Source organism: Heteronotia binoei, chromosome 1 (genome assembly GCF_032191835.1).
Source record: "Heteronotia binoei isolate CCM8104 ecotype False Entrance Well chromosome 1, APGP_CSIRO_Hbin_v1, whole genome shotgun sequence".
Taxonomy (NCBI): domain Eukaryota; kingdom Metazoa; phylum Chordata; class Lepidosauria; order Squamata; family Gekkonidae; genus Heteronotia; species Heteronotia binoei.
Window position 1 is genome coordinate 244,700,505 of NC_083223.1, and position 23,044 is coordinate 244,723,548.

The following is a 23,044-nucleotide window of genomic DNA, read 5'->3' on the forward strand; positions in this document are numbered from 1 at the left end:
GATTAACATTCATAGCCTTTTCCTACCCTCTTTTTTGTCATTATTGTGTGACTGGCTAGGTTCTCTCTCCCTCTTTTTTCATTCTTTGCATGATTCCAACCAATCAGGGGTCATGCACTGGATATGCTGTTGCAATGCTATACAGCCAATCAGACCTAGCCAATTGCTGACATTGCTAAGGGTAAAGGAAGCCTATTTAAAATGTGGCCAGGGCTCCCTTGTACTTATCCCCATGGGTGGTCTTAGTTGACCACAAAACAAAGTGTTTGCATTGCTTTGGCAACATGACCCTAAAAAATGCTTACCTTTATTCTGATAGGCATGTCTGTGAAATGTCCCCATGCCAACCTCAGCTCTAGGTTGTAATAAATGTGCTGCTGCTGCCATAATCAATTGCAAACGGCAGGGCCCAGCACTTTGAGCAAGAATGTTTCAGAGCAGGAACACAGCTGCACGTCTGCCAATCGGCTTCAGTCAACTCACACATTTCATCTGCATCTGTTTGCAAACTGTCAGTATGGCACTATCTGAAAACTGTTGCATCTCCCTGAATAATTTTTTTTTTAAATGGCACTACATTAATGTATTGTAGCCCTGATCTGAATGGCCCAGGCTAGGCCAGTCTTGTCAGATCTTGGAAGCTAAGCAGAGTTGGCCCTGGTTAGTATTCGGATGGAAGGCTATTAAGGCAGTCCAGGGTTGCTAGTCAGAGGCAGGAAATGACAATCCATCTCTGAACATCCCTGGACTTGAAAACCCCAGGGGGTCACCATAAATCAGCTGATCAGCATAAATAAGGTACACTCTTCTCAAATCAGATGAAGCAATACGACTTCCTGGTTTGGGATCAAATTTAACCCCATGATGATGGGACCGGAACTCCTCTCCTGTCTCTGGTTTACTCTCTTACCTCGTTCTCGTACTTTGCTGACATCAAGCGAAACTCCTGGCAGCTGATCCTGTATGGAAAGCAAACTGAGTGAACAAAGTGGGATTAGCAGCCAGGTCAGCATAAGGGGGGTGGGTGGGGAGAAAAGCCATGTAGCTCTGCAGATTGTTTAGTGAGTCTAAGGGATTTGGAGTTGCGAAGCTCAGCAGCTGAAAACTGAAGGTCACAGGGTAAGTCAAATATCCAAGGAAACAGGGAAGATGGGGGCTTCCTTCAGATCAGGAAAAAGCTCTGGCAACTCTGGAAGTTAACTCTCTAAAGAATCTCTAAATTGCTCCAAGAGGTCAGACCAACAGCCCAGCTAGCTCAGTGGTCTTGTGACTGTTTGGAACCGAGCTACAATAAATAAAAATTGGGGGGGGGGGGGAGGGTATGGCAAAATAACCCATGTTTGCCAAGATGGGGACAATTCTCCAGCTGGCAAAAAACATTAAGCCAATTTGCATACATTTTCTGAGTCCCAGTAAAATGGCCTGCTTCCACTACTCAAAGAGAAGGATTCTTCCCTCTGGAAATTCTATGGAGCTCTCGCCGCAGTTTCACAGATGTCATCTGATATTGTCTACGTGCTTCAGTGTCCACAAGGGCAAGAAACTCACTTTGGTTCTCTTTTTTAAAAAAGACCCCAAAGTTCTTCTTTGCAAAACTCAGTGTCTTCATTCAACCTTTGAAAAAACTTTAGATTCTGAACTGTTTTCCCAGGGGTCAGGTGTGCTGAAATATGGTGTGCCAGGCACCTGAGAAATCTTCCTGTATGATAACTACAGCCATCTCCTACAGACACTGGGTAGGGACATCTGTGCCTTCCAGACAGATATCTGCTGTAACATCCCCTTTTAGAACATTAGCATTGGCTACCACCATGCCTCTTCCTTCCCTCTCTAGCCACAGCCATACATAGAGCCTACTGACCTCTTTCTTAGTTGTCCGGATCATGAGTGTGAAAGTCCTTCTCAGGTTCTTTTCCAGTTCAGCCTCTGCCACACCCTGTTGGGAGAAAAGTCAAAGAACTCCAAGTTGGATGCTGTTGAATACACCAAGTTGCCTTATACTGAATCACACCACTGGTCTACCACAGTCAGTACTGTCTGTTCAGCTCTTCTGGGTCTCAGATAGAGGTCTTTTAGACATCACCTACTACCTGGTCCTTTTAACTGCAGATGCTGGGGACTGAACCCGGGACCTTTTGCATGCAAAGCAGGTCCTCTTGTCACTGAGCCATTGCCCCTCCCTATTTCTGAATCCACTACAGTAAGATCCTCTTTCCTTCAGCTGATGGCCAACCTGCACCCCCAATGCCCCCAGCATGAGCTTAGCCAAATTTTGCTTCACATTTGCCAGTCCATTCTCGCTTCTCAGACCTCCTTCTGAACTCATTTTTTGCTTGCTGTGAGCTGTAACATTTTTTTTGGGGGGGGGGAGGGGGGGAATTTAATATGCAACCAAAACTTCAGTTGATTAATTACACCCATTAAACAGATTAAAGCAGAACTAAAACGCTGAACGACTGGCCTGCCTTTCTGTCTTCTTAATAGGCTCCGATTGTCTATCACCACCACGACCCCTGCAAACCGAGGCATGTAGGGCCTACAGTTCAAGCAGCGAGAGGCTCTGTCTCTTTTCATTGGGGCTTTGTTCAGCTGCCATCCGAGGAAAAAAGGGCATTTTGTCTTCCTGCAATTAAACTGCTCTGCTGATTCTGGTTTTGTTTATATGCGACTAAAGAGAAAAGGAAACAAAAGAAGAAAAATGTGCGCTTCCGGAGATACAAATGTCTCCATAATGCAACCCAGAAGTCGCTCTCGGCCCTGGCACTCATATTAGTCACACTGAGCTATGCTTTCCAATTTCATACACTGGAGTGAGGGGTGTTCTTTCGTTTGTTTCATTTTTCCTGCAGGGGAGTGCCACAAGCTTGTCCCACCCCCAAAGACAAATTTTGACATGTTAATGGACAGATATTCCTCCCCCACACTGGGAGCAGGTATTCCACCCCACTTTTAAAAAGCACTTCTAAATATTTAGGTTAAAGCTGCAGTCCAATGGAGATTTAATTGTGAGGAAGCCCCATTGATCACAGTGGGACTTGCTTTCAAGTAAGCAAGCCTCAGAACAGAATGCAAGACCAATAGTGGCCTACTTGGATTTTCAACAGGCTTTTGACAAGATACCTACCAAATACTCCTGAGAAAACTTATCAGTCATCATGGTATAAGAGAATGGGTTCTCTTACAGATTAAAAATTGATTAAATAGCAGGAAGCAAATTGTAGGAATGCTACTAGTCATGGTGATTGAGGGGAACCTCCACAGTCAGAAGCACTACGCCTCTGAGCCCCAGAGCCGGGAGGCAACATCAGGGGAAGGCCTCAGCCTCTATGCTCTGTTGCAGAACCTCCAGAGGAACTGGCTGGCCACTGTGTGAGACAGGACTAGATGGACCACTGGTATGATCCAGCAGGGCTCATCTTACATTCTTAAGTAAAAATCTCACAAGTGGCTCAGAACTAGTCCTATACTGCATTCAGAATGCATCTTGATTTATTTTCTCCCAATGCAGTACTGCACTGGGGGGGGGGGGGGGCGGGGGGAAGTGTAGATGACTGGGAAAGGCAATGGCAAACCGCCCCGTAAAAAGTCTGCTGTGAAAACATCATGATGCGATGTCACCCCAGAGTTGGAAAAGACTGGTGCTTGCTCCGTTACACCTGGTGCTTGCACCTTGCTACCTTTACCTTTATCTACTGCATTCCCCTTACCTACCAGTTGTTACCAAGAAGCAATCAAGCATAATTGAACATGCTTTTAATAAACAGTTTAGAACTTAAAAAAAAAAAAAGTCTTTCAGACACTTATCACAAAAAACTCAGATTGCCCAAGGAGCAGATTTATAGCCTCTCATCACTCTAGGTGGGCCCAGCCAGTCAGCTCCAATTTCCAATTGTTTTGGTCCCAATGAATTTTCAGGACTGCCCTTCCCTGCTCTTGGTTGAGAGTCCTCCTTTGCAAAGCTAGATTGGATTACTACTGTATGCTGCTGCAGCACTAAACCCTCAACACTAATCTGCCTTCTCCTGGAAGTCAAACTGCTGATAAGCTGAGATTGCTGGCTTGGACCTTCTTGACTTCTGGAAAGATCAATCAACCATACTCTGGGGAAGGAGGTTTTGAATGGGTGTTTTATCATGTCCAAAGTAATTTCTTTCCTGAGGTGAGAGGCCTGGCATGTTGTCACATTATTATTTTTTAAATGCACTATAAACCCCTTGGCCTTCACAGAAGATGTCAGCTTACAGTTCTCATACAATCTCTATGCACTGATACCCCTCAAGGCAAAGAATGGTCAACTCTCATATGGATGGCAAGGCCACGATCTTCTCCAGGCAACTGATCTAAGGACCAGCAGCATCCTGGAAAAAATCTGACTACCGAGATTGTTAGAAAATACAAAATCAGAATAAGCAGGGCAAGGTCTTGTTGAAAAACTGTCACTATTTCGCTATGATCCTTGGAACAGATGTTCACCTGCAAGGATGGAGGCTGAGGGCTCTGCAAATGCACAAGAAACAGCTGCTTTGCACAGCCAGAAGCAGATGGGGACAGAATGCTGCTAACCGGAATGGGGTTCAGCTTGAAGATAGGAGGTGCTTCTTCTTCTTCTTATAAGCTGCTCTCTGGGGATCTGTTGCAGGAGCAACCATTTGCTTCCAATGTCTTCTGCTTGCAGAGACCCTTCCGTTAAACAAGTATTACAAAGACAACTAAGCTTCCAGTGTTCTTTCAACCCAAGGAAGATAAACATGGGAGCATTGTGCTAAGAATTTATCAGTGCATGGGGAAACAGAAGTGAACACTACAATATTCTGTCACACAATGGTCAGATTCTGTTATAAGGGTGCTCTCACCTAGCAGTGGGAAGACCACGGTTATGGGACACACATGCCAGTCTGGTACTTCATAAATACACATGGTGTCTTGTTGCTTCTTCATGCCTGCTAAAGTTATGAGACAGAGGAAGGGTTTGGACCTGGGCTGTCTCCACCCACGCAGCCTGACATATACCCCTCCCCAAAAGAGAAAGATAATACTAAAATGTTGAAATCTCTTTATCTTTGGGAAAGGAATTTTAATTTATCCCTACAATTATGGCTCTGGGGGAAAAGTTTTTATTTCCCCTTTGGTAAGGTCTCAGGGGGTCAGGGTCTGAGCTTAACTGTCCATCCCAGTTAAAACTGCCATCACCCAAAATGACCACTAAAGACACCTGAGGTAGTCAAGTCACCTTTCTCCAGTGCCCTAAGCTAGAGTAATTAGCAGTATTATTTTAAATTTGTAGTTTTTCTAACAGTAAAACTCCAGTCCCCTCCCCCCGCTGCAAATCAGAGTGGAAACTAAGACGGAGAGTAATTTGGGGAAGAAATGCATTTGCATAATCAACGCCTGCCAAAACAAGCCCTGGAAAGCAATAACCTTGAGCGGCAATTGGGCGATTTCAATAATTCATCCTTTTAATTGGAACAACGAGCCTGGCAGGAGAACAACAAGGAAAGGCACTCTGTAGGCCCAGAAATCCTTTTCAGCTGGGCAGGTTTTTTGCTCGACACACCAAAGCAGCCAGCTATCCCCTGCCTAGTGTGAGAAAGCCTCAAGTCCTGGTGTCTGGACAGTGCAAAGCTGTTTTCTTCATTGCTAGACTAAGCAAAGCCCTCTCAGGCAGAAGGCAGATCCACTGGCAAATATCTGGTTATAGCTAGGGTTGGCAGGTGCCCCCTGGTCACAGGTGGGGGGGTAGGGATGGAAGGGAGGGGGTAGGATTGCCAGATCCAGGTTGGGAAACTCCTGAAGATTTGAGGATGGAATCTAAGGAGGGGAGGGACCTCAAGGATTCGTGAATGTCCTGCATTGTGCAAGGGTTGGACTAGATGACCCTGGAGGTCACTTCTGATTCTACGATTCTGTGGGGTTCAATGCCATAGAGTCTACCCTTCCAAGCAGCCATTTTCTCCAGGGGAACTGATCACTAGTCTGGAGATGAGCTGTAGTCCCCCAGGGGATGGGGGAATCCCCAGGTCTCATCTAGTGTCTGGCGTCCCTAGTCATACCCCAACCCCCCCCCCCCCCAAAAAAAAACCAACTCTTGTGCTGCCTCAGAGAGATTTACAAGGCTGGGGTTGGGGTTCAGAGGTGAAGTATAGCTCTGTAGACCCTGAAATACAGTTTTAAAAAATCCCAGCTGTGCATCCAGATGAGGCAATATTCTGAAAAAGAAACATTTGCCCAGGGGCTAGAGGAAGGAGGAAAAGACAGAGTTCAGTGGCAGAGCATCTGTTTTGCATCTAGCTCAGTCTTTCAAACATCTCTGGCTTTGCTTAGAACTCCTTTTAAGTTTTTTGCCTTGAAGAAAAGAAAAGAAAAGAAAAGAAAAGAAAAGAAAAGGGAGGGCACTGCAAGTTGCAACCAATGCCAGGAACCAATTTAGACTACATTTGGATTTTGTGCTTCTAAAAGGGCCATTGATGTTTCTATCTGCTTCTCTGTTCCAGTAATGCCTCTGTGAAATTCAAGACCTTGTTGCATGGCAAGGTTCAAAAGTTACTCTGCAAGCACTACCTTTATTTCACGTTACAATGCGAATATTTCTACACATTTACGTCCTCCAAGCTTAGCTGAATGGCTTTCCTAGATGCTTTCCAATTTTGTACACAAAGCCACCCACCCACCCAGATTCAAAACAGTTAAGACCAAGGAACAGTATTTATGGACTATCAGTACCCTGTAACTAGCAGGAAGGAAGCTCTTTTTTACCCAATATGGCAGAGAGCAGGCCTCGGATTCAGTGGGAGCTCACAGGAGCGCAGCTCCTGAACCTTTCTGAGAGTTCCACCTCCTTGTCCATTGAATAGAATGTGCAGCTGCATAACAATCCCTCAATGAGCTCCACCACTTATTTTTCTACAAAATGACCCCTGAATATATCCTACAGTAAGGATAATGGTTGGGTCTTATACAGCCTGCATTCTAGCTTCACTAGCTTCAGTCCCAACCTTTTATGTCTTTTTTTTAAAGCACAAGGTTTCTGAAGAAAGAAAGAGGAAGAAAGGTATGAGGGAGCAAGATGGTGGTAGACTGTGCAAGAATAATTAGAATCTATAGTTTGTGTTTTAGGTGACAGGAAGATTTAAGATGAACTACTACATTAGAACATGGAGGAGGAAAAATATTCGACTTGTCTTGGCTCTAGATATATATTGGGACCAAGTAAATTAAGGATGAGATTTCTAATAAGCCACCTTAGATATTCAACTACATATCAACAGGGAAAAAAAATAGAAGGATAGCACCCACTGGCTGTAGCATATGCATCCAGCTAAACATTTCCCCTACAATCTACTTTAACTGCAGGCCTATCAAATAATATATATGTGGGGGCTTGCCCAAGATCATTCAACTCCATTTTTGTGTTACATCTATTCTTTCCTACAGCGAAGGAGTCAAAAACACACAAAAGTAAAAAGAGCGCCAACAATTTCCAGCAATTACCTGGCTAACCCTTGATTTGTAGTTTTACTGCATGAGGATTATCTGTAGGGAGAATTGACCTAGCAGCATGATATGTGCTTTTGCCTGACTAGAGTCTGTATTAAAAGCTTGCATTTGGCAAGCCAGGCAAAAATAAAAGACAGGCTCAAAAAGCTGAAAAGAGTAGAAATGCATTAGAAATTGGTCATTCCATTATGAAGAGCTAGTCAATTTCTTCATCCATTTTGGTTTTCAGGTTTCCCACAGAACCAATGTTGATAATAGCAGCAACTCCATCAGTTCCTCTGAATACTTAATCTTTATAGGTTTTCCATCCTGCCTTTATCCCATTCCCACTGATTAGCTGGTTCTGAAAATAGCTAATAACTATTAAGTGTTGCTACTTAATAAACATCTGCATGCCATCTCCGACCCATTTTCTAAGTCACATTAGCTGATTTGCTACATTTCATTCTAGCAGTTGAAGCTCTACATCATGAAATATGGAAAGTTTCTTCTGAGGGAGACTAGAGTGTGGAAAGTGTTTAATGGTATTCAGGCCTCAGATTCAGTGGGAGCTCACAGGAGAACAGCTCCTAAACCTTTCTGAGAGTTCCCCCTCCTCCTTCTGAGAGTTCCACCTCATTGTCCATTGAATAGTATTACAGATGCATAACAATCCATGGATGAGCTCCACCACCTATTTTTCTACAAAACAACCCCTGGCAGAGAGTCTGAGGCTCAAACCAAGAATCTCACTGGCTGAAGAACCATCCTGTAGAGCCTCCTTCAGGTCTGTAGCATTCTATACCATTGGCTCCTGCAACTGGCAGGCTGTTAGAAGCCTCTGCTTTGGCCAGGCTGGTTCTACATGCTTTGAATGTGGCCCTTTATCCTTGCCTGGACAACAGGTTAGCATATTCCATTTTGTCCATTTTAGGTTCCTGCTTTAAAAATGCAGATTCCGCAATGGGCTGATAGGCTCTTAGCCTGAAAATTCTTTCCCCAGGTTTGGATTGTGGCATGTCTTGGCCTGGGGACCCACACAATAAAAATCTATTGGTTTTAGATACTCACTGGTTCTTGGAAGTAGAGCTGATAATCGAAGACAGGAATAGCTCTGATCATTTGCATTACATCCACCTTAGGATCTGCAGGCCTGAAGGGTGTGTTTAGACTGGCCACTGCCCTAAACCACCACAGCAAGGGGGGAAAAAAAACAAGAAAAGGGGATGAGACGTGTGGAGTGGACCATCCCCAAAAATACAATAACAAATGTAATTTCAGAGTAATATGCCATTTTTATAAAGAAAATAAGGCTGCAATATAACAGAATGGTTCAGGATGACACTTTTATAAAGGGAACAGCACTGTAGTCCATTTCCCTGTTTACTTATATGTTATCCAGGAATAAGATAATATTTTTATTTATATATTATCCTGGAAAGAGGAATCTCTTTTTCAAGTCAAGTTGTCATCATCCAGGAAAAAAAATCTCTAAACTGGGATCGTAAAAAACTCTCCATTAAGCCTCATCTGCTGCATATAATTTCTTCATGTCACAAATCACAATAAGCATTTATTCACCAAGCAGCATTCCTCAAAACTGGATCCTGTTGGATCCTGTTGTCATTTACTGCTTCTACTATCATTGTTGGAGAGGATCTGCATATATGATGTAAGGATTTGACGTCCTTTAAGGATCTTCATCTGCTACTGGACTATTATTTGACATTATCTTGTTACAGCTATTAAGAACCACTTGATGATTTTGTTTAAATTTGTTTATTTTGGCACACATCTGGCCATGGTTATTGTTTGTTCATCTATGCTGGTTTTTTACATCATGACATATGTCCAAGTATCTTTTGTCGTCCACATCCTACTGTATTATTAATTGGATGTCTTATGCTATTTGACTGCACTGATTTATACTGTATTTTCTGCCTTGTGTCTTGGTAAGATAGGAAAGCTATGCAGTAAGTAAATTTCTGCAATGTTATCAAAAATCAATTGGGGTGTGTGTGTCACGGCCAGATTAACAGCACACTGAGAAAACCTTAGATTGCATGTAAAAGATGGGTGAAGAGTCTTAATCTAGCAGGCTGAGGACCTCATGAGGCAAACACAGTAAAAAAAGAACAGCCATCAGCCAAAATTTACAGGGTGCCAAATTTAGAAGGCATTACGTACTACTCTGGTTATCCAGCACTCAGAGGAAAACTGAGAAAAGGAGAAGCAAACCAAAATGAAAGCAATGAAAGGTGGAAAGTGTGGATGAATTTACAAATGGTTTGTAGTGGATGAGAGGAAGTGCTTCTTTACATAACACAAATAATCAGCAGTCTTCAGTGTTGTAGGACACTGCAACAGACATGAGCACAAATAATTATTCAAAAACAGATTAGGAGTACATGGTAGAAAAGTTAGTTATCAGTGATGATCAGGAGGCATGATGTCCAAGAGAGGCATCCTCTGTGGTCAGAGAGAATAGCTTAGAGATGCCAAGAAGGCTAATAATGAAGCTTTGGGGTCTGTGAGTTTCCAAAGACTTCCATTGGCTACTGTGGAAAAGAGGGGATTCCAAGGGATATGGACCATTTGTGTGATCCAGTACTTCTGCTCTTCAGTTGAACACAAAACATTTTGTATGATAAACTGAACAAAAGCAGAAAAATATTTAAATCATGAGACTTCAACAGGTTGTGGCTTACCACATGCCCACAGTTTGTATGTTTTAATTTCAAGACAGGAAAAAAAGAGAGACACAGACAGAAAATTAACCACACATAATTAAATAGTGGATGCCATACTGGAATAAAAAAATATGGGTTCCAGGTCTGAAAAAAGCTTAAATTGGAAAAGTCACTCAGATACGCAAGGCAGCCAGATTCTGCAAGTTTATTTATAGATAAGCATTTAGCTTTACTTTGGTTCTGCTTTATCAGTCGAAACCCCAGTGGCCAGTTAGTCGATTCCATGAACACCATAAAGCTGACATGTCCATTCCATAAAACAGGAGTTAATCCAAGGAGAGCAACCAACTTACCTAACTCTTTCGGGGTAAAAGAGCGCCATGTTCCACACGGTGGCCCCACCCCAGTCATGGCCAATAAAGACTGCCTGGGAAATGCCCTGGAAGAGAGTGACAATAATTTAAGAGGTAGTCTGAGGAGCTTTATAGTAAGCAAACAGCATTTTCTCTAAAGGACTGGCCTTTGGCTAGCTGGTTGCAGCTTTGCTAAAGGAGGATTGTGCTAGTAGAATCACAACAGTCTTTTGGAAAAAAGGAGAAAGACAATCTTGGGTTCCATTAAGTCAAAAACAGATCACCATGTAGAGTTGCCAATGCCTGCTGGGAAATAACTGGAGATTTTGGGGGGTGAAACCTGGGAAAGGTAGGGTTTGGGGAAGGGATGAACCTCAGCAGGGTACAACGCTATACAGTCCGCCCTCCAAAGCAGCCATTTTCTACAGAGAAACTGATTTCTGCACTCTGAAGATCAGTTGTAATTTCAGGAGATCTCTAGGCCTGATAACCTGTTCCTAGCCTGCTCCTGTTTAGATTTCTGTTAGGAATACATGACAGAATACTCCCCCATATGAAAAACTCTTGTGAAAAATAAATGTCGTAGAGATGCCTAACTTAAATTGCAGGTAGTATAAAAGTTGCATAACTGATCTAGTGTTTTGATCTTAAGCACAATTTCCCAAAAAGTGACTCGTGCTGGATTAAAATTACTGAGCAGGATCCCTGAGCCGGACACTGTCACTCCATTTCCAAGAGGACTCTCTGCCAAGGCATCTTGAAAAGGAGGAGGAAATGTGCATGTGTGTGTTGGGGGTCTGGCTGCTGGGGAAAAGCTGGGATATGTCCCAGCTGAATGTCCATCTTCAACAGGAGGTGGGCCCCAATCTAGGACAGTCCTCTGTAAGGGACTAGCATTGTGTTAAAACTTTTTTCTAAGAGTGGATCCAAAGTTAACAGATCAAGAACTTCCCTGCAGACCTATGCTTTTAAGCCCAAATCACTGAACACATTTCCTATTCTGGTACTAGCAATTCCTTCCCTGTAATATTCTTCCTGTCCAGGTAGTCAAGTCTACAGAGTGCCATCCCCACAGGCTTCTGCCCTAATGCCTCCTGGGCCAACCCACCTTTTAGCACTCCAGACAGCAAAACCAGGGAAAAATCGGCATTTCTACCTTAAACCACTTAGGCTTCTGAAGACATGAACTGCAAAGGTTTCCTCAGTACACTTTCAGGGTAAACAGACCAACAGGCAGGGCTGCCAACCCCTCCAGGTGAAGGCTGGAGTTCTCAAAAAATTATAACTGCTCTGCAGACAGCAGAGATTAACTGGTAAAATGCTGCTTTGAAGAGTGGAATATATGGTATTATATCTCATCCTACCTAGACTCCACCCCCCCAAATCTCCAGGAATTTCTCAACCTGTAGCTGGTAACCCTACCAACAGGCCATGAAGAAGAGAGACACCCTTTGCTCAAGTATGACTACCCTGCTACTGTGCTGTGGCTCTTGGAGCACAGGTATATTTTCATTGCATTTGGTGTGCAATATACACTAAGCAGTACTCCGAGAACATACACTGCTATACATCCAGCTTGCATCAGCTTCTAGCTCTGTGCATCTAGAAGTCTTAGCCTCTCCCTGCACACCAGACCCCAGGATACACCTCTTTAGCAACTGCTTTCCCAGCAAGTTTTTGACTGAATGTGCTCCTTTACTTAGTAGTTTGCCCAAGGTGGGAGCCACTCTGGCTTCTGCAGAGCAGCAATAAAAATGAAGGTCAAGAACAGTTGGAGGGATAATGGGAGAAGAGAAGCAACAGGAAGGAGGCTCAGGAAGATGGAGAGCTCCACAAAGGGCAAAGCAAAGCAAAGCAAACACAACCTGCCTTCAAGGTCTGCAATCCCAGGAGTTTCTCAAGGCCAGTTTTCAGAGAATGAAATTGCACAGTCAAAGTCCTTCCATAAGAACATTCTGAAATATTTTATTACTTTTTTTGGGGAAAAGACAAATCGAAATTCTATCTAAGAACGGACATGTTACAGTGTTACAAGTCTGCAATCAATACCAGACTGTCCTGTTACAGTATAACATTGACCGTTTAACAGCACCAGATCTTCTAACCAATATACCCAATTTCAAGTCAGGGAAAAGTTGGCTGCTGAACCTGAAATTGCAGCTGTCATTATTAAGAGGGCTCCAAACCATGAGACTGGTTCAAAAAGGCACCCTTCCACTCCCAACAGGGCCTCTTCAGTGAGCAAAAAGGCATCTTTGGATCTGTCGCCCACAGTTTGGATCTAGCCCACAGACGTCTGCACATACAGGTAAGGTCGCCACCAGATGAAACATGTGTTGTTATACACAGAACAGATGAGTGAGGTCCAACCTTAGAAGCTTCTACTGAAAGTCTGCTAGTATTTGAAATGGGCCTAATCCACATCCAGGTCTTAAGGATACTGTAAAAGGTCAATGCAGGTTACTACCATTCTCTTAGCAATATCCTTGAAGGTGTATGTTTAAGAGCCAATGGGTATAAAATTAGGGAAGCTAAAAAGTAATAGAACACCCAGTCAAAGAACAAAAATAAAAAAATAAACAAAAAGACCAACAGTTTTATATTTCATTAGGTTTAATGCAATAACAATTTTAATTAGACAGAGCCCCATGCCTGTCAATCATCCCACTGGCTTTGCACTCAGCAATACTAAAAATGGGAAAAAGGGAATTTTTTTCTTCATTGAAACAGGCAAGAATCCTGCTAGCATGCTGTTTCTTTGGTCTCTGAAAGCAGACAGCCTTGAACACTCCCCTGACCCATTATGTTTAATGTTTTATTTAAAATGTGTATATCAAAACATCCAGTGATTGCACAGAATAGACAGCATATCAAGAAACTGCAATTGTAGGACCTCTCCAAATTTTGTCTGGGAAGATACAGCATGGCAGTTGGTATGTGCAGGCATGCAGGAGTGCATGCTGTCCTTAAGGGCAGCCCTGCAGGGAATATGATGCAAGAGACCATCTGAGAGGTTATAAAAAGGCATGATTGACTGTTACATCCTTACTGCCTACAAAAGATACACCTAATGCATCAGACAGAAAGCACTTCAGTCTATCAATGTCATTGTTTTTGTCCAGCAAAAGTCAAATCCAGGAGACGCTCACACCTGTCTATCTGACCCAGTAGTGCTATGCATTCTTCATGGATAACAAGTAACCCCCTTTTTTCTGTCCAGCCAGCATCATTTCATCTTGCCTTAATTCATCCTCCTCAGTTGGTTCACTCTCTTCCATCTGGTGCTGATTTAGTCCTGGCTGAGACAATTCAATACAGTTGGGCTTGATCAGTTCATGTATACTAATCCTAACACTGGATAATCTCTTCCAGACAGGCTTTGCCATAACCACCCCACAGGATAAGATGCCCACAGCCTCTGACAAGGGCTCATGCAAGCCCCCTTCTTAGCTGTGGGAAGAGGAAGAGGAAGGTTTCTCACAGGGAACTCCTGAGGTCTGAGCCAGGCAGAAGCACCTCAAGGGAGCTTGAGCACCTCCAATGCTTCTAGCACCTCCAAAGTTCAGCACCATGTTTATTTTATTTATTACAAAAACTATATCCTACCATTCTGCCCTCACAAGGGCCACTAAGGTGGCTAACAAAACACACATGATAAAATTACATTTTAAAACCATTAAAATCACCCCCCCCCCCAAATCACATCATTAAACAACTAAAAACATGTCATTTATTTTATTTAATTTCTATTCCCCCCCCCCCAAAAAAAAAACCCAAGATGGCGTTCTGGGGAAAAAAAGCATTTCACAGTGTCCTGACACAATATCGTTATAGTGAAAAAGAGGCCAGAGCCTATAAAATTTCCTGGATGGTACAATTCATTGCTCTCAGAGTGATCCAGAGCAGACATTGTAGTCCAGTAATTCAACAGACTGCAGCTAATTCTGACAGGAGGGGCCAGATGGTATTTGACATCTGCTGCCTCACCCAAAAGCCTGGTATAGGAGCTGTTTTACAGGCCCTGCAGAACTGTAAAAGATCTCACAGGGCCCTGATCTCTATTGGGAGCTTATTCCAACAGGCTGGAGCCAGGGCTGAGAATGCCCTGGCCCTGGTTGAGGCTAGATGGACATCTTTTGGGCTGGGATTTCCAGTAGGTGCTGGTCCTCTTCACAGAGAACAGCAAAGAAAGCAATTAAATGTACAAGGAACAGCAATTAAAACATTGGTCAGGAAGGAGGGATCACTGAAGGAGCACCAAACAGCAGTCTTCATCTGCTGGCAGAAGATGGCAGCAGAATGGGACAGATAAATCTTCCCGGAAAGCGTGTTGTGGAGTTTTGGTGCCACAATTGAGAAGGCACTTTTCTGGGATGCCACCTTCCTGATCTCAGAAGGGGGGGCACCAAAAGCAGGGCCTCCAAAGATGACCACAGTGGTTACGTTGCATTCATAAGGGAGTAGGCTGTCCTTAGGTATGTAGATCCGAAACCACATAGGGCTTTGAAGGTCAAAACCAGCACCTTGACTTGTGCCAAGGAACAAATTGGGAGCCAGTATAGATGAGCCAAGGCTAGAGCAATATGGTCCCATGATCCACTTCAGCCAACATCCTGTGTTGTGTACCAACTGGACTTTCTGAATACTTCTTAGGGGCAACCCTGAGTATTGCAGTAATTAATCTAGATGTAAACAGGGCATGCACCAAGGTGGCCAGATCTTTTCTGCCCAGGAAAGGTCACAGCTGGCTAACCAGTAGAGGTGGGGGGGAAGGTACTCCTGGCCACAGCCACCACCTACTTATCCAGCAGTAAACCTGGGTTCAAGAACATCCCCAGACTATAGCTCTGCTTCTTCAAGGAGAGTGCAGCCTCATCCAGAACGGGTGACACCTTAATCCTGGGTCAGACTTTCCACCCACCAACGGCTCTTCTGTCTTGTTGGGATTATGCTTTAGTTTATTAGTCTGCATTCCTTCTAAAACTGCCTCCAGGCCCCAGTTCAGAGTTTCTGCTGCTTCCCTGGGATCAGCCATAAGTATGAGATAGAGCTGAGATGCACCTGCATACTGGTGACCATCCAGCCCATATCTCTGAATGACCACACTCAGCAGTTTCATGTAGATGTTAAGGAGCACAGGGGACAAAATGGAACCTTGTAGGACCCCAAAGGCCAAGGGACTGAGCAGCAGTCCCCCCAGCACAACCTTCTGAAACCTGCCTGACAGGAAGGACTGGAACCATCACAGAATGGTGCCTCCCAAGCCCAGCCCGGAAAGATACCATGATAGATGATATTGAAAGTCACAATACAATATGGCTGCACATTCTCAAACACCTGTGAAGGACAGGACATCCTGCTATAACGGTGCCTGCACTTTCCCCTTTTCTATCACTGTTCTTCAGCAAAAGCACTTCAAAGGGAAATTCTAGTGGGAAACAAATGCATTAGAATTCATCAAGAAATCTGTCTCCTAAGGACTTAAAATGGATTTGGGATTATTCAGTCATTACAGGTGTTAGCTAGCTTAGCAGAACTAGGAAGATTAGCAATCACTGCTATTGTGAACGGTCTCTGCACTTTTCCTGATTACATTTGAATTTTATGTAATTACATCCCATCCTGTATTTCCTCCATGCTAGACTAACCAAGCCCATGAAAGCTGATGCTAGAATACAGTCCACTCACACATATCTTACATAGAAAGAGTAAACATAAATGTAACGTTATAGAGCAGTAATCATAAGGAAAGAGCCTTAACTATACCCATAGGAGGGCAAGCCCCAATGTCTACCTTACACACATACATCGATTTTTCCATATAATTCTCAGTGCTATGTCCAGTTTCTTTAGGGGTAAATCTAACTGGCCCACAATGATGTTAGAAGGTTTGTAAGCTTTAGCTGATTAATCACACCACTTAATTGATTTGAAGCTTGAACTGCAGATTTTTCTTTTGAAGAAAGCATTTCAGTTAATTAGCCAAGTCACTAGCCTCCATCCCTGAAAAACACATCGACTTTTTTTTCTCCAACAAAGGAGCAAATAGCTGAGCCAACACCTCCCCCCACCCCAAAATATCAATGCCTTGTTAAGAAAGGCTGCTTAGAGAGCCAAAATTGTGGGTTTGTTATATGGGCTTCTTGACCCAGTCTTTGTCAGTAAGATGACAAGACTAAAGTCGCAACTGAATAAACTTGGCTGAGGGGAAAGAGCTAAAATGCCAGCACCATCAGCTTGTGGGACCATAGCTGAAGTCACAACACACACAAAGGCTATAACTCTGCCTCCTCTAGAACCTGTGAAGGTCATAAGAATGTAAGAGCAACCCAGCTGGGTCACTCCAAAGAGCCAGTTTGGTGTAGTGGTTAAGTGTGCGGACTCTTATCTGGGAGAACCAGGTTTGATTCCCCACTCCTCCACTTGCACCTGCTGGAATGGCCTTGGGTCAGCCATAGCCCTGGCAGAGGTTGTCCTTGAAAGGGCAGCTGCTGTGAGAGCCCTCTCCAGCCCCACCCACCTCACAGGGTGTCTGTTGTGGGGGAGGAAGGTAAAGGAGATTGTGAGCCGCTCTGAGTGGAGAGCGGGATATAAATCCAATATCTTCTATCTATATAGTCCAACATCCTATTCCCCACAGTGGCCTACGAGATTGCCCACTAGGATTGCCAGCCCCCAACAGCATGCTGGCGGGGGGTGGGAGGGATGTTTCTGGGAGGGGGGAGGAGCACTGTGATTTGCCTATGTCTCCCAGAACTGATTTAGGAATGTTGGGCAGCAACACTCTAGTTTTGGGGGATAAAACAATATGTTTGTTAGGGTTATAGAGTTTCCCCCCCAAAACAGAGCATCACTGCCCGATGTCCCCAATGTGCCTATGTCACTTCTTTTTTGTTATGTAGGCGTGTCGCAGTTATTTCCAGCTTCTCAGAGGTAAGAGGAGGTAATCTGGAGGGGGAGGAGCACCCAAAAGTAGGAGACTGCCCGCTCGGACCAGGAGTCTGGCAACCCTATTGTCCACAGGCAACAGTAATCAGTCCCCAGCAACTGGAAATCAAATTTCTACTCTCAAAACCTAAGATTTCGGGCTTCTTTGAATTCCCAATTTCTTTGCTTGTGTGCTTTTGTTGCTTCAGGGACTTTTTTCCCCTGTTCCACACGTGTTTTGTTCCTTCCGCTGCTCCATTCAATATTACTTTGATTTATGTTTGACATAATAACCCGCAGTTTAAACCTGCAGAGAGATGTGCTACACATAAAGCAGTATCGTATCAAATCAACCGCTAGAGGGAACGAAACAGGTAAAAATCCAAAATAGGAAAATGTGGAAAAGCCTATGGAGAAAACTAAGGGAAAGAGGTTAAAATAAGTCTGGTTCTCAGCTCTATTGAAAAAAAGATGGATGTTGCTGTTCTTGTTTTTTTAGATATTACTGACTTGTCAAGATTATGAAGGAATATATGCAATTGGCACACAAACTTCATGACTTCGGGGAATTCTTCTTGTACCAACTTGCCTACTGAAGTCCTCTTGTGCACATCACAGAATAAGGACATTCCAGAGCACACAGCGAGTTGACACAGTCTCTTGGGCTCCAATGATTGCCCACTTAAAAATGTACATATAGGACAACAAAACCCGCTTTAAACTCCAGGCTGCAGGGGGAAGACTCTACAGGTAGGCAGGTTGTCTTTCTGGGAGGTTTTTCCTAGTGATGAGCAAAAACCAGAAAAACATGGTTAGTGTTGGTTCATGGTCTGTGGCCAAACCATGAAACAAACCATGCATTGATTCAAAGCAGGAGGTTTGTGAACTGAATCAGTTTGTGGCCCCTGCAAACCCCATAGAAAGAGACCACAGTCTCTTTCAATGGGCTTTCTTGTGCAGTTTACAGTGACTGCACAAGAAAGTTTGAAACAGCTGAGCTGTGGGGAGTGAGGTGTTCTCTGCCGCTTAACTAGCTTTTGTAGGGAACAGAAAGAAGGAGTTTAAAGGGAGTTGGAGTCCCTGCTTTCTGCTCTATCCACAAACTGGTTTTAAAATTCATAGAAATTCATGAAGATATACCTGCCATGAACTTTGGTTCGTAAACCACATACAGAGCAAAATTCATGAAAAATTTTGCTTCATGGTTCAATTCATGCCCATCTCTAGCTTTTTTTCTCTATTACCATTATCAGCCTTCCCATTCGTGAACTTACAAATGTCGTTTTTAAAAATCTACTCTGGTATACCAACACACCCCAGAGACACAGTGTAAAATGCTTGCATTGTACTACTTTTAATTCTGTAAGAACAGAACAAGCATTGGATTCTCTATCTTATGTCTGTAGCCAGCATGCAAAGAACCAATCAGGTTGGGATTTTGCAGGGACAGAGGTGACAGTGGAACATTTAGACAGATTCCCCACTAGGCTTGTTCCAGTGTCAGAGTTCTTCCCGCCCCCCGCCCCAACACTTCCATCCTATTTCACACATGCTGCCCTGAGGCTGCGACTTGCCTTGCCTCTTTCCCGTGGCAAGCAAGATCCTCTGAAAACCAGAAGCACTGGCCGGGTGGGGAGAGCTCTGACGCTGGAACAAGCCTAGGGGGGAATTGGCCTCAATCTTTCTACTTCCCAATACATTCTTCCATTTGGTCAGCAAAAAAGCATCTACAAATCCCCATGCAAAGTGAAGAGAAGAAGGATCCAGAAGAAAAGCAGAGGTCATGGGAACTGCTAAGCATCCTGGCCCCACCCTTCTCGTGCCCATGCAAACCTCTGGCCCACTCTGCACAACTCTGACAAACAAATGCAGAAGATCCAGTAGATCTAAATGTGTACATCTACCCAGACAAGGAGCTACCACCACAGTCGCTGGGTGACCTTGGGCAAGTCTCCCTCTATCTGAGCCTTTTAATGATAACGTGGGGAGGGAAGAATGATATAGGGCACACTGAGAACTCAGCAGGAATTGCAGGGTAAAAACAGGACAGATCATTCTGGAAACAGACAATGTTTTAAGGACAGGAAAGCACATCGAGCAAATTTACCCAGCAAGAAATCCAAGGGCACAGTGGGGAAGTAAAGTCAGAGTTACAAGCACACTCCGATGCTAAACTGCAGGTCTACCGGCATTTTGCCAACATACCTTTCTGCAAAATATCCTTTGGAAAATCTTTTAAATTCTTTGCATAATGAGAAGCACCCTTCCAATCATGTCTCATTTGGTGCAACGCTTCCATAAACAGTTAGTGCCAACCGCAAACCTCATTTCGCAACTGGCAATATTTCTAAGGGAGGAGAGCCCCATCTTTGCAGCGCCCTGAGCTACATGGGGGAAAATTTATGGCTGAGAGATGGGGGTTCTCATTGCCAAGAGGCACATCAATATCAGTTAAATCCAGCCCAGAATATGAAGCAGAAAGGGCTGCCAAGATTTATTCCAGCCTCTTTGCAAGGGAGAGAGAAGATAAATTCACTGGATGAAGAACCTAACAACACAGTTAAGAGTGCGTCCTACTTTCCTCACAGGCCACAACGAGCAAGGCATAAAGTCTGCCATTTAAAAGGTCACTTGAAAAAGACAAGCCCAAATTGGCCCTCTTAGTTTGCTTCACACATCGCATTCTTCCTGGGCTCAGGGCCCAACGCATCTCTGCTCTGATCTAAGGCCAGGGGCTACCTAACCGCACCCAAAGAGCTGCTCTGAAATACACATGGGCCAGAACAAGCTTGAAACATATAGTATGGATTCAGACAGAGTTAGAGCTTTTTTTTGGGGGGGGGGGGGAGTTAAGGAGCTGCTATTTTCCACCACTCCAAATGCTCTTCTATCTAATGCTTCTTTCTCCAGTCTGCTTTTACACTCTGCTGCTGCTTCCCTTTCACCCAAGCAATCACCATTTTTTCCTTTAAACTGCTCCTCTGCACCCTCTTATCCAGCAAAAACAAGAGGGGGAAAAAAGCTTTGTTGCACCATAATGGTTGACACCTTTTTATCTCAGGCTAAGTTTGGGTGGAGCAGAGTGCTTTCCATTCCTTTAATTCTCTTAGAAGCTCACTGAATGATGAATCTTGGGCAGCAGGGGGAAAATGGCTTCTTCATTTTGGGGGCTGTGAGGGATAAAAGGACTAAAACACATTTTGCTGCTGCCAAATTACTCTTAGGATCCATTATCTCTAAGCAGAGAAAACAAAATATAGAATAGTACCTGATCCATAAGTGGTTTAGGAGTAGAGTCCACTTCAGAGACAAGGTATCTAGAAAAGGATTTTCTGGAACGGCAGAACACACCATGGAGGCCTTTCATCTTTCTGCTGGCCCAATGGTCACTGGTTAAGCATCAGGCCATGGCACTTGATGGACACGTCACCCCAGCAGAAGGCAGGCTACTTACAGATTGGTCAGCCCAGCCAACTAATTCTCACCGAGGCAGCTTAAAAAGCAAGCAGGAAGCATCGCTTAAAGTTATGACCCTGCATAGCATCAGAGTACAGACCGTTGGTCCCCAACAGAAGTGGTGATGCAGCCAAAAACATCAAAGCCCTCAAAAGGAGCTGCGGGAAAAACTCCCCGGAACATTTTGCTTTCACAAGCCTGGCACAGAGTTACGTACTCAGCAGCAGCTGAAGAAAAATGCTAATTGGATTTCTCCTTAGCTGCTGTGGTGTTACAGAAGGGCTGGAATTAAAGCGCTTCTATATCAGTTGCACAATAAACTCGATTCCTCCATAGAACAATACAGTAGACATTCTTCCATTGCAGTCTGTGCACTGATCAGATTTGTACTTTTTACTCCCATTAAATCTGAGATCATAGATATTAGGAAGGTGCAAGGTGATGCCTTGAAAGATCAAAGGGACAGAGGGGCAAAGAGGACATCATTTTGCCCCCACCCATGAGTTTAACTCCACAACATGGCCTACAAATGAACCATCAACACACAGCAAGAAGATACAACTTGTGCTGTGTAAAATAGAGGTTAGAATGCCAAACTTGGACTGCACAGGCCTGGATTCAATCCCTATCCAGCCATAAAACTCACTGGGGTACTTTGTAAGCTCCTCTTAGCCTAACCTACCACTCAGGGTTGTTGTTAAGACACAAAAGGGGCAAGAGTATATGCTGCCCCAAGCTCCTTCAAAGAAGGGCCAGATAAAAATGCAATGGAACAGGAAGGTAAAGAGAATGATGTGTTAGCCTTTGTGATAAGAACTTACATTTTGGTTTTATGTAACACCTAGTAGAAATTTAAGCGTTTAATAGCAACAAGGAAACAGCAAGGCCAGGCCTTGCAGAAGGGTACAGGTTGAAGATTTCTACTAAACAAGCAGAAATCTCTGCATCCTCACACAAAGCACTGTCAAGAAATTCTGGAAGACAGGCCAAAAAGGCTGGCCCCTACACCAGAGAGCTGAGCTTGAGCAGGAGGCAGCATATGAATGGCTGCAATAATTCATACTCATTTATATAAGGCTGAGAAGGACATAGGAGAGGCTGCTGCAGAAATCCCTCGAGATGCATCACACCCTGCTAATTAAAACAGCCAAATGGCATTTGTAAGCAGTTCAGACTCACTCACAAAAAGAAAACGATTTGCTCTCTCAGCTCTGGGAGGTGAGCAAAAACAGGCCAAATTAATTAGCAGACTAATTATTAAATACACAAACAGAGACGATAAATTAGCGTTATACGTTTCAAGAGAGCAAATGTTAGTTAACAATCGGCGGGGGTGGGGGGGAAGAGTACTATGCTATTTAACAGTTTTAAAACCTTGCATCTCACCAGAAGGTTAGATTTAAAGCTTATCCTGAATGCATTGTTCTCAATTAATCCTCTCCCAAGACCAGGGTCACAGTTCTCATAATCCTTCTGTAATTATTGCCGGGCAGCAGATGGTGTGAGGGACATTTAATCAGCAAGCAAATTAAGTCACAGAGGCAAGCACACCTCTCTGCCAGTGGGTCACTCGCATGAATTTTTTCCGCATTTGCACTTATAAGCGCTTGCCATGTTTGAAGCCTTGCCCTGAAAAGTTAATTTAATTTAAAACCTGGCTCCTGCCACAGCAGAGCCACTGAGAAAAGGGAGATGGCGATGCCCATCATCATGCACTGGCAAATACTGAGCCCTGGAGTGAAAAGGAAGCCCCAATAGGGCACAGATTACAAGTACATGCACATGGTGCTTTATTACACACAGATGCTCAATGCAGCCCAAGTTACCAGTCTTAGAGATGCTGTACAAGTAAAACCTGATCTATCCCTCCAAACTGTAATTGTTTAAAACAGTGACAAAGGAAGAATTTGGCAGGGGTACAACTGCATCCTGAGTATGAAATAAAGAATGCCCCCCCACACACATTAGAACTTGGCAGTGATGGTGTTGCTAATAGCCACCCCCCCCCCCGACATACACATTTTAATAGGGCATATTTTAATGGAAATACAGAACATTCAACTGTTTAAGTGTTTCTTGCGACAGGCTTGAGGCACCAGCATGTGTTCTGCATGAACAAGATCCTAGTTTAGTCACTGACTGTTC

At 43.9% G+C, this 23,044-nt stretch overlaps 1 protein-coding gene across 1 annotated transcript in view; it reads right to left on the bottom strand.

Annotated features, from left to right (window-relative positions):
• The window catches only part of EPHX2 (epoxide hydrolase 2), a 75,445-nt gene that overhangs the window by 11,424 nt on the left and 40,977 nt on the right, over positions 1 to 23,044 (bottom strand). The window contains exons 11-14 of the mRNA XM_060250406.1: positions 10,517 to 10,602; positions 8,545 to 8,656; positions 1,862 to 1,936; positions 911 to 959 (exon numbers count right to left, since the gene is read on the bottom strand). Coding sequence (XP_060106389.1) covers positions 911 to 959; positions 1,862 to 1,936; positions 8,545 to 8,656; positions 10,517 to 10,602 — 322 coding nt within the window. The remainder of the gene's footprint in view (positions 1 to 910; positions 960 to 1,861; positions 1,937 to 8,544; positions 8,657 to 10,516; positions 10,603 to 23,044) is intronic.